We start from the raw sequence: 12853 nt of genomic DNA, 5'->3' as shown, positions 1-12853 counted from the left end.
TAAACTGCTCTTAAGGCATAGTTGTTACATCACATTGGCTGTTGAACCATGAATCAAAAGAAGTGACTGGCCCTTTCTTCTCCTTCAGGAACTGTTCTGGAAGAGTAACAGTATTTTACATGCAAGCTGGCTTTGAGATTTTTTTTTTTTTTTTTGGATGTTCAGGGATATAAAACTTCAAGTTGTTGATGATCATGAAGGGACCAGATTCTCCAGGATGAAAATGATGCTCTGCAAGGCGGCAGGGAGAGGTCTGATATATGATAGCTATCTCCCTTCAGGACAAGTCCCCGTCTTCACGTGCATCACCAGCCATGGCTGTCTGAAAGGCCACTGGCAGGGGATCATATGTAGAGAAGCTGGGGAGAGCTATGAAAACCTCAAGTTCCAAAACATAAGAAGTTAAATTAACCAGGTGCCTGGAAGACGGCCCATCCAGCACTGGGGCGACATGCACCTGGATGGTCCTTAGATCTATGTGGGGCAGCCCGTGGGGCAGCATGCCCAATCTGTTCCCTCTTCATGGCCTACGCGTGCGGGTCCTTGTGTTTGTTGACAATGACTTCTGAGAATGACCTCAAAGCGCGTCTTTTGGTTTGAGACCTCATCACATTGGACTGACCCATGAGCTTGGCTCCTCTAGCAACTCTGATCAGGTTGGCTGATGCACTGAATTCTTTCCTGAATCTCACATCCCGCTCTGAGAAAAGATGGGTCTCCACTAAAGGTAATAAAGTCCTCTTAAACCTCTCCCTTCCTTGAAAGCTTCTTCTCATGTCAGTGGAGGTAGCTGCTCCAGGCAGAAGCCCAGGTGTCTTCTGAATAAACTCGACGACTCCCCTGAAATTCTATCTGCCAGGAGAGCCAGCCTGTGTATACTGGCCCGCATGCCCAGTTTGAATCCGTGCGGTCTGCTCTGGCCTTCCCAGGCTCACCTATGGACACTGGTCTCTGCTCTGTGGCAGCTTTCCGGGCACACACCCCAGCTCGGCCATGGGTCTGCTTACCACGGTCTCCATCTGTCTGTGTTCTATGCTCCTCTAAGAGCTGGCACAGCCTCGAGTGCCCCGAGCAGCTCTCCACGTGACCACCTCCAACCAGCGTCCTCTAGGGTCCTGCTGAAGGCCCTCAATGAGGGTCATCTGCGGCTCAGCCCCAGCTTACTGATCCTTCTCTCCGTCCGCCCCCACCCCCACCTGCCACGGTCCCCCACAACCTACCAGCTCTCACGGTTTTATCAGGCTGCTGCCAGTGAGCTCCCCAGCTGCCTCTCTCCATTAATCCCTTTCTTTCTTCCAGCACCCACCCCCCCGCCATGATGACTATCGGCAGTGTAACACCATTAAGAATTTGGGGGGGAAAGGGGCGCCTGGGTGGCTTAGTCGGTTAAGCGTCCGACTTTCGCTTAGGTCATGATCTCGCGGTTCGTGGGTTCGAGCCCCGCGTCGGGCTCTGTGCTGACTGCCAGCTCAGAGCCTGGAGCCTGTTTCAGTCTGTGACTCCCTCTCTCTCTGACCCTCCCCTGCTCACACTGTCTCTCTCTCTCTCCTAGAAATAAATAAAACATTAAAAAAAAAAAAAGAATTTGGGGGGGGAAAAAAAGGGTCTACAGCCACGTATGTAGGAAAGTCAAACTTCCCACTCACCTAAAGCACGAATCCCACCAATAGGAAGACACTTGTAAGTTGATGATTATTACTGAATCCTCTCATCCTCATGAAAGGGTTCTGACTGCCAAGACGAGAATATTCTAAGACTTCTCACAGCAGTGAGGGTAGTTTGCACAGTGACTTAGCTCACTGCACTAAGTAAAGTAATTTAGTTCCTCACTGATCTACTATGTCCAGGAGGAATATGAATACAAGGAGACGTCATGTACTCTGGTACCCAAAAGTTGGAAGAGCTCTGAATCCTGTTTTCAGCATTGGAGGAAAGCTCAAAATCTACAGAAACAGTATGCCAAATTCTTTCGTAAAGCAGAGAAGCAACACATAATTTATCTACTTTGTATATCCAAAATTCTGCACGTGAAAAAGTATGCTATACTTCGGCAGTATTGCGGAACCAAGGAAATCAGGAAATGGTCTCGTCCGAAGTTAAAGAGCTCAAAACACAAGGTTAAAAACCAAGCCCATAAGACATATTTCTTGTAAAGACCCCACTCTCCAAACCTGGCTTGGTCTGGGGACATGACAACTACATCATTTGCCTTCAGAGACTCCATGGTCTCCACGGTTTGAGATGTGAAAGGCTGGAGGAGCCTGGATGTTAACACACTCACCTGGCCAGTAGTACATGTAGACTTTCCTCTTGGCCTTGGTCAGAGTGACCCAGAGAGGCTCGGATCCATTCCACCAGAGAGGCATCAGGCTGTCTCTGTTGACACCAATGTCAAATGACTTGTTGGTGCTGGGGTCCCACATGTAGTTTCCGATCATCTGATGGACCTCACAATGGCGGCCTATGTTAATGAGAACACAAGGCTGTCAGTTTATTATTCTGGTCTCTTTATATTTTATCTTTTTATAAAAGCCATTTTCTCTTTTCAGATTATAAAAGCCATTCATGCACAGGTAGGAAGTATAGGACAGCATGAAGATTTTGACTTTTTTTTTACCATCGATATTTCTTCTCTCTTAGACTGTACCACAAAGACAATCCAATGAGAAGTCTAATAACCGAGGATGGGGTCATTTTTTGTGAAGTTAACTTGCCAAGCTATTTTAAGTTGCACTGAGGACATTGTGTGCACAATTTGACCCATTCACGGCTCGAAATCTAAATATGAATCAGTATGAAAACTGTAGACTCCCGTGTGGCTTGGGTTAGCTTTTCACCCCAGAGCACCCCTTCAAAGCTCTGCTCCCACCCAGTCATGAATCTAGATTGTGGGGAGTTTACTCCCTTGTTTTCCCAGATAAGAGGAGTTATCACTTCAATGCAGAACAATGATAGGATCTACGGCATTTGGAACAGAATGGTGAAAGTAGATTCAACTCTGGAAAACAAAGCAAGAAAACAATCCTCCAAATGGAGTGTTCTATAGAAATGAGGATTGCTTCTGTTGGGCACAGCTTAGTCCCAGAAGAGAAGCCAGAAGTGAAAGAAGCAAGCGCTTGGACTCTTTTGAAACGTTAGGCTTAAATTATTTATTTTGGAGCAATCTGCTGCATCTTCAAAGTAAAAATAACACAAACATTGGCAAGTGCATCAAAAATCGCTTCAATTTTTGTGAGCGTCATTTGGCAACAGATGAAACATGCTTCGCTGAGCTCACTAACTGTGCTTAAACCAGGTGGTTTTTTTTGCTTGTTTGCTGCTGTTCTTTCTTCTTAAGCACCTCTACCCCAACCCAACTCTCTCTCTCTCTTTTTCACACACACACACACACACTTTATTTTTATTTTTTAAGTATCCTTAATATAATTTATTGTCAAGTTGGCTAACATATAGTATGTAAAGTGGGCTCTTGGTTTTTGGGGTAGATTCCCATGGTTGATCACTACACCCACTTTATTTTTAAACAAAAACAAGGAGAAACCATAAAATACAATTTTCAAAATGTGGAGACCCAAAATATTATAAAAGAAAAACCTTTTATTTCATCACAGAAACCCAGGCCTTCTACAAATCATGCTTTGAACTTAAAGTCCAGAGATCCAGACAAAATAGTTTTTCCCCAAGGTTACAGACTTAGAGTTTTGATCCTGACCAAAAGCTTTCACATGTGGACTGATAAAATTAAAAATTAAAATAAAAAAAGTTGAGCAATTTCTCCAATAGTTAAGGAACTTAGTTACATTTGTTCCTTCAACAAACATTTATTCAGGGCTCCTATGGGCTCCGCACTGTGATAAGCTTAGACATTCAAAACAAATTCGTGTGGTCCCCACCCTCCAATGCCCGTTTGTAAGACTCAACAGAAGTCCTTTTGCATAAAAGAGACAGGCTTCCCTGGGCCAGGGTTAAGAAGGGGACCAAGCTGCCACCTTAACTTGAGAATTACAAGGATTCTCACCCACTCTGTTGCTGAGGATGATTCCTAGTATGTTCTAACTCATTAAAAGTAGAGGCATTGTTGGTTAACCATGTTACTTTTTTTTAGCGTATCAAAGTTTAATAATATCAAGGGAAACCCTCTCAGGAGTATAATTTCCTACCTGCTTTCTTTACTCAAAAACTGCATCCTATATCTAAAATGTTTTTTATTATCCTACTAATGTTCACTCCTCCCTTTCACTATGCAAGATAATCGTGACAATATTCGTTGGGAAATGTGTCCTTTCCGGTCGTGCCCTGTAGATGCCCTCTAATACCCTCCTAAGGGCAGGGGGCTCATCTGGAGCTGGTGTCACGGACACTGAGCAAGGGTGCAAAATTGGAAAGGGGTGTGGAAAGCATTACTGAAGTCAGTAAATCAAGAAAAGTTTCTAGATGAATCACAGGAAAGGGCTGCAACGGCTAGGGGTATCAGGACAGGGATAACAGGAAGTCATACCAAGTGGGACGGGTGTAGGAATCTCTGCTTTTGTTTGGAACTGTTTTGACTATTTTTGAAGAAATGCCTGAAACCCAGATCTAAGCAGGGACCTCACGTGATGCAGCTTCCACTAGGTGTTACTTGCAGAGAAGGATGAAGCAACCAAAAATAATGTTTAAAGTACTTATAACCTCTATCGTATATCTCAGAAATGCCACAATATCATTTGGTTGAATATTTTTCTCTTTTTTTTTTTTTTTTTAACACACTCAACCATCTAAACCATAAAGGATGCAAACTCTCTTGGCCTCTTTTGCTTTCTGGGCATAAAATTATAAGGAGCCTCCTGTGGAATACAGAGCTGCCCTATGACTGGATGGTGGGAGATGTCTGTGTAAGAGACACACAGAGATAGAGAGACAGAGAGAGAACACTCTTCCAGAGAATGTCTGTTACATTAAATTCTCCACCTCTTACACGTTTCTTTAGAAACACCCATAGGGCCTCACTGAGGAGAGACAAGATCTGTGTGTGCGGTTAACACACAGTTCTGGCATATCTTACATTTTCAAATGACGAAATCTTGTGTCCTGTGGTTATCTGAGTCCCTTAGTGTTTTTCATGGTGGATACGCCCTCCTCCCCATTATGTGGGATGTAGCACTAGCCTTGCTACTCTCTTTACACACTAGTTGAATTGGTGGTGCCCACTCATTCAAGTGAGCTCCCATCACTTTATAATTAAAGCATTCTTTAGGGAGGCATCTTTAAGACAAGGCCCCCAAGAATGGCTTTGATTCCTGCTCCCATCTAGCATACTGGCTGGGCTAGGCTGGCCCACAGTGGCTCATCCCTTCTAAACCACACTTGGACCTACGGAAGTCAACACTTCTCCAAAGGCTGGGAGTGATGTTCTGGAAAGGAGGTTCTTGCTCACTTCCTAGGAGTGAAGGGTACCTAAGGAAGATCCTGGGACCAGTAGTTCTCTCTGTGTGAGTGAAGGGGTTTCCAAGTGTATAGTGGAGACCTTTCAATAAGAAGGTTATCCTCAGAACTCTGTTCAGAAAGTAAGTTTTATTCTTTTGGTGGATTTAGGGCCTTAAGTTAAAATGGGAAGGTGTATTCTTCAAAGGCTCAATGACAGATGCTGTGCTGGTCCCCAGAGACATCCCTTTGTTCCGGGAAACGTTACTCTTGATGGAAGCCAGTAGGAGGATGTAGGTTCCCATTTCATGCCTGCTCTGAATCTTCTCTCCCAGATGAGCTGATTTTCTTTCCCTGCATACACTGAAGCTGGCAGTCTATGCTTCTAACAGTCTCTGTCTGCTCTTACTCAAGCTGGTTTCCTCACCTACCCTGTCTCTCTCTTGCTCTGTCATTTTTATTGGCCAGGCAAATGTGGTAGCTATAAAAACAGAACAGAACAAAACACAATGTACTGGCTTCTGCAGCCCACAAGCTCTCATCTCCGTATTTCTGTCTGACCCATATCTATTTTTATACATCTGCAACTCTTCTTGATTTTCCTCTGGTTTGGGCTTTCCAAACAGAGCTTTGCTATAGTTTCATTATTTGGACCCTTTCCTCTAGACTTCAACAGGAACTTTCCTGACATGGACACAAACCACAAATCTCAAATTTCAGGTGGTTTACAGGTATGGTGTAAAGAAGGTCTACTTCTGCTCATCCCAAGTGACAGCTAAGTAGAGCTTTAAAATTTGTTCCAGAAGGTGTATATTACTCACTGTGGAAATGAGGACAGCTCCTGGTACAAAAATTTCCAAACACAGTTGAATATTTTTCTCTTTTTTCCTCCCTTATCCCTAACACCCAAAGGTTTATAAACCTATTAACACAATGTGGCAATCAATCTGATACCTAAAGGACTTGGGGACTCTTGAAGCCCATCCATAGACGTCACCTCAGTTTAAGAGCTGCTGCATTTAACTGGGAGCAGCTAGCGGCCACAGACCACTCACAAACATGGGACTAACACCTCCTGGTCTCAGAGGACACTCATGGAATAGTTTCGACACCTAGAACTGTTGTATGAATGGAGGACAGGAAACCTTCATTTTTTATTCCCCAAAGTCTTAGTCAAGTACATTCTGACGTAATGACAATCACCACAAGGTTCTTAGCAAATACCCAAATAACCCTCTGTACCTGTTATATGTTTCCAAACATTTCAGAAATGGCTGGCCTTCGCATTTCGATGACTATGGATCTGTTCATTTTATTTATAACTGATGGACATCTATAAGCTTGCTGCTACTTCATCTTCAGTCAGTCTTAATGTTTTCTCATTATTTTCGAATAGTAAATGTGAATTCCTTTTATAGTTTCTTATTTCATTTATTCTTTTTTTTTTTATTCACTCCACATCAAATGTTTACATGCCAGGCATTTATAGATCACAAACTATGGCCTCTGTCTTCGAAGTGCTCATAGCTTGGTAGGGGCAGCAGTGTGGCATAATGGTTACGGGGGCAGGTCTTGGAAACATTGCACAGATGTAAATCCAAACTCTACGATTTACCCTCTGTATGACTTTGGACAGGGAGCATAGACTCCTTGAAGCATCGATTTTTCTCATCAGCGTAATGGGCATGATAATAATGATGATGATAGATACATATAGATATGTAGTTCTCCCTTTGCATGGTAGTGCAGGACCATAAAAATGTCCATGCACAAAAACAAAAAGAAGTGAATTCAAGTATATCACTGAAGAAAGTCAATAAACTGTGAGAGAAGAGAGCAAGAGAAGAAAGAAACAGAGAAGAACTACAGAAACAATCATAAGACAAGTAACAAAACGGCAATAAAGTACATACCTATCAATATTACTTTGAATGTAAATGCACTAAGTGCTCCGATCAAAAGACACAGGGCTACAAAATGGATAAAAAAGCAAGACCCATCTATTTTCGGCCTACAAGAGAGCCATTTCAGACCTAAAAACATATGCAGGAAGACATGTGCAGAAGGGATGGAAAAGCATTTATCATACAAATGGAAGTGAAAAGAAAGCTGAGGTAGCAATACTTACGTTGGTCAAAATAGACTTTCAAACAAAAACTGCAGCAAGACACAAAGTAGGACACTATATAATCATAAAGGGAAAAATCCAACAAAAAGATATTATAATTATAAATATTTATGCACCTAACAATGCAGCTCCCAAATATATAAAGCACTAATAACAAACATAAAGAAATTAACAGTAATACAATAATAGTAGGGGACTTTAACACCCCACCTACATCAATGGACGGATCATCCAAACAGAAATCAACAAGAAACAGTGGCTCTGAATGACACATTGGACCAGATGGATCTAACAGATATATTCAGAACATTTCATCCTAAAACAGCAAAATACACATTTTTTTTCAAGTGCACATGGAACATTTTCCCGAACAGACCACAGGTTAGGCCACAAAACAAGTCTCAACAAATTCAAAAAACTGAATCACAATGCTATGAAACTAGAAATCAACGACAAGAAAAAAACTGGAAAGAACACAAATGCAGGGAATAACATCCTACTAAACAATGAATGGGTCAATCAAGAAATCAAAAAGAAAATAAAAAAAAATACATGGAGATAAATGAAAATGAAAACACAATGGTCCAAAATCTTTGGAATGCAACAAAAGCTGTTCTAAGAGGGAAGTTTATAGCAATACAGGTCTATAAGAAAAATCTCGGGGCGCCTGGGTGGCTTAGTCGGTTAAGCGTCCGACTTTCGCTTAGGTCATGATCTCGCAGTTCGTGGGTTCGAGCCCCGCGTCAGGCTCTGTGCTGACTGCCAGCTCAGAGCCTGGAGCCTGTTTCTGAGTCTGTATCTCCCTCCCTCTCTGACCCTCCCCTGCTCATGCTGTCTCTCTCTCTCCTAGAAATAAGTAAAAATAAAAAAATTTAAAAAAAGAAAAATCTCAAATAAACAACCTAATTTTACACCTAAAGGAGCTAGAAAAAGAAGAACAAACAAAACCCAAAACCAGTGAAAGAAAGAAAATGATAACAATGAGAGCAAAAATAGATGAAATAGAAACTAAAAAAATCAATAGAATAGATTAATGAAACCAGGAGCTGATTCTTTAAAAAGATTAACAAAACTGATAAACCTTTAGTGAGACTCATCAAAAAAAGGGGGGGATCAAATAAACAAAATCAGAAAGAGAAGAAATAACCCACACCACAGAAATACCAAAAATTATTAGAATATTATAAAAAAATTATAAGTCAACAAGTTGGACATCCTAAAAGAAATGAATTCCTAGAAACATATGACCTCCCAAAACTGAATCCGGAAGAAACAGAAAATTTGAACAAATTACCAGCAATCAGTAATCAAAAACCTCCCAACAAACAAAAGTCCTGGACCAGACAGCTTCACAGATTAATTCTACCAAACACTTAAGAAGAGTTAATACGTGGTATTCTCAAACTATTACAAAAAATAGAAGGGGAAGTAATGCTCCTATATTCATTCTATATTCATTCTCTGATACCCAAACTAGCTAAAGACACTACAAAAAAAGAGAACTACAAGCCAATGTCTCTGATGAACACAGATGTAAAATCGTCAACAAAATTTCCCACACCAAATCCAACAATTCATTAAAAAATCTATTCGCCACTATCAAGTGGGATTTATTCCCAGAAAAGAAGGGTGGTTCAATATTTGCAAATCGGTCAATGTGGTACATAACATTAATAAAAGAAAGGACAAGAACCTTATGATCATTTCCATAGATGCAGAAAAAGCATTTGACAAAGTACAACATCCATTCATGATAAAACCCTTCAGCAAAGTAGGCTTAGGGGAACATACCTCAACACAATAAAGGCCATATATGAAAAAGCCACAGCTAATATCACACTCAATGGTAAAACACTGAGAGTTTTCCCCTATAGTCAGGAACAAGACAAGGCTGTCCACTCTCCCCACTTTTATTCAACATAATCCTGGAAATCCTAACCACAACCATCAGACAACAAAAAGAGATAAAAAGCATACAAACTGGTAAGGAAAATGTAAAACTTTGACTCTTTCCAGATGACAGGATCTTATATAAGAAAACCCTAAAGACTCCACCAAAATACTATTAGAACTGATAACTGAATTCAGTAAGGTTGCAGGATACAAAATTAATATACGGAAATCTACTGTATTTCTATATACTAAAAATGAAGTAGCAGAAAGAGAAATTAAGAAAATAATCCCATTTACAATTGCACCAAAAGAGTATAAAATACCCAAGGAGGTCTGAGAACTATAAAACAGTGATGAAAGAAATTGAAGACAACACAAATGGAAAAATATCCTATGCTCATGGATTAGAAGAACAAATATTGTTAAAATGTCCATACTACCCAAAGAAATCTAAATATTTAGTGCAATCCCTATCAAAATACCAACAGCATTTTTTACAGAACTAGCACAAACAATCCTAAAATTTGTATGGAACCACAGAAAAACTCTGTATAGCCAAAGCAATCTTGAAAAAGAAAAACAAAACTGGAGGTATCACATTCCCAGATTTCAAGATACACTACAAAGCTGAGGAATCAAAACAGTATGGGGGCGCCTGGATGGTTCAGTTGGTTAAGTGTCCGACTTTGGCTCAGGTCACGATCTCGTGGTTCAGGGTCTGTGCTGACAGCTAGCTCAGAGCCTGGAGCCTGTCTTCAGATTCTGTGTCTCCCTCTCTTTCTGACCCTCCCCTGCTCATGCTGTCTCTATCTCTAACACTTAAAAAAAAAAATCAGTATGGTATGGGCACAAAAACAGACACATATATCAAAGGAACAGAATAAGGAAAAAGCCTAGAAATAAACCCATAATTATACAATCCATTAATCTTCAACAAAGGAGGAAAGAATATGCAATGGGAAAAAAAGACAGTCTCTTCAACAAATGGTATTGAGAAAACTGTACAGGTACATGCAAAAGAATGAAACTGGACCACTTTCTTACACCATACACAAAATAAATTCAAAATAAATTAAGGACCTAAATGTGAGACCTGAAACCATAAAATTCCTAAAAGAGAGCACACAGGCAGTAATTTCTCTGACATCAACCACAGCAACATTTTTTCTAGATACGTCTCCTGAGGCAAGGGAAACAAAAGCAAAAATGAACTATTGGGACTACATCAAAATTAAAAGCTTCTGCACAGTGAAGGAAACAATCAACAAATCTAAAAGACAATGTACTGAATGGAAGAAGATATTTGCAAATGACATATCCAATAAAGGGTTAATATTCAAAACATACGAAGAACTTCTACAGTTCTATACCAAAAAGACAAATAATCTAATTGAAAATGAGGAGAAGACATGAACAGACATTTCTCCAAAGAAATAGACAGATGGCCAATGCACACATGAAAAGATGTTCAACATCACTCATTGTCAAGGAAACGCAAACCAAAACCACAATGAGATACCACCTCACATCTGTCAGAAAAGCTAAAATCAAAAAGACAGGAAACAATGATTGTTAGCAAGTATGTGAAGAAAAGGGAACACTTGTGCACTGTTGATAGGAATGCAAACTGGTGCAGCCACTGTAGAAAACAGTCAAGAGGTTCCTCAAAATATTAAAAATAGAACTACTATATGATCCAGTAATTCCACTACTGGGTATTTACCCAAAGAATATGAAAACACTAATTGAAAGGAATACTTACACCCTATGTTTATTGCAGCATTATTTGCAATAGCCAAACTACGGAAGCAGCCCAAGTGTTTATCAATTGATAAATGGGTAAAGAAGAAGTGATATATATATGTGTAAACACACACACAAACACACACACATATGTATATACAATGGAATATTACTCAGCCATAAAAAGAATAAAATCTTGCCATCTGCAACAACACGGACAGATGCAGAATGTATAATAATGCTAACCAAAATAAGTCAATCAGAGAAAGACAAATACCATATGATTTCACTCATATGTGGAATTTAAGAAACAAAACAAATGAACAAAGAAAAAAAAGAGACATACAAAAAAACACTCTTAACAAACAAATGGTTACAGGGGTGGGGCTGAAATAGGTGAAGCGGGTTAAAAATACACTTAACATGATGGGCACTGAATAATGTATAGAATTGTTGAGTCACTATATTGTACACCCAAAACTGATAGAAGACTGTATGTTAACTAACTGGAATTAAAATTCTTAAAAATGACCAGGCAAGCTTAAACCCTGCAAACTATCCTGATAACCAGTGGGAAAAATTACAATTGTTCCAAGGCCTTTAAATTGTTTTAATACTTATTTTTTAAATATTTAAAAATATTTAAATAATTTTATTTAATGTAATTAAAATATTTTTAAAATATTAAAAACTTACTGTAATAACTATAGGGACATGAAGAAAATAATAAAATACTTATTAACACATTGTTATTTAAATAATTAGAAATATCGACAAATTCTTTTTTTATACAGTTTTTATTTATTTTTGAGACAGAGAGACAGAGCATGAGTGGGGGAGGGGCAGAAAGAGAGGGAGACACAATCTTTTTTTTTTTTTTTTTAAATATTTTTTATTTATTTCTAAGAGAGAGAGAGAGATAGCGTGAGCAGGGGAGGGTCAGAGAGAGAGGGAGTCACAGACTGAAACAGGCTCTAGGCTCTGAGCTGGCAGTCAGCACAGAGCCTGATGCGGGGCTTGAACCCACGAATCGTGAGATCATGACCTAAGCGAAAGTCGGAAGCTTCACCGACTAAGCCACCCAGGCGCCCCGGGAGACACAGAATCTTAAACAGGCTCCAGGCTCTGAACTGCCAGCACAGAACCCGATGCAGGGCTCGAACCCACAAACTGCAAGATCATGACCTGAGCCAAAGTCGGATGCCCAACCAACTGAGCCACCCAGGTGCCCTGAGTCTTATTTCTTTGTAAATAAATACACTTATCAGAATGTTTTGAACACTGGCTTCCTCTTCCCAACATATAGCATGACGAAGGTGAGCATATTTTCCTTGCCATAAGCAAACTGTCCTACCCTTCCCTTTTTTTTTTTTTTTTTTTTTTAACATTTATTTATTTATGTTGAGAGAGCATGGAGCAAAGAGAGAGGGAGAGACAGAGAATCCCAAGCAGGTTCCGCACTACCAGTGCAGAGCCCGGTGCAGGGCTGGAACTCATAAACCGTGAGATTACGACCTGAGCCAAAATCAAGAGTCGGATACTGCCCTGACTGCGCCACCCGTGCACTCCCTGTTCTACCGTTTCAGTTTGGATCAGCTTCAAATATTTTATCCTTTGAGTTTCTATGTCATGAAGAATCTCTGAGAATTCTTTTTTTTTTTTTTTTTTTTACAAATAGTTTATTGT

At 40.1% G+C, this 12853-nt stretch overlaps 1 protein-coding gene across 2 annotated transcripts in view; it reads right to left on the bottom strand.

Moving 5' to 3' along the window:
* The window catches only part of ENPP6 (ectonucleotide pyrophosphatase/phosphodiesterase 6), a 154674-nt gene that overhangs the window by 61748 nt on the left and 80073 nt on the right, over positions 1-12853 (bottom strand). For both annotated transcript variants that reach the window (XM_039253848.1, XM_039253849.1), the window contains exon 2: positions 2282-2461. In XM_039253848.1, the coding sequence (XP_039109779.1) occupies positions 2282-2461 (180 nt within the window). The remainder of the gene's footprint in view (positions 1-2281; positions 2462-12853) is intronic.

This window comes from Hyaena hyaena, unplaced genomic scaffold, assembly GCF_003009895.1.
Source record: "Hyaena hyaena isolate Hyena2069 unplaced genomic scaffold, ASM300989v1 scaffold_467, whole genome shotgun sequence".
NCBI classification, from domain to species: Eukaryota; Metazoa; Chordata; class Mammalia; order Carnivora; family Hyaenidae; genus Hyaena; species Hyaena hyaena.
The sequence above is the reverse complement of the archived record's forward strand: the minus strand, read 5'-3'. Positions and strand labels throughout refer to the sequence as shown.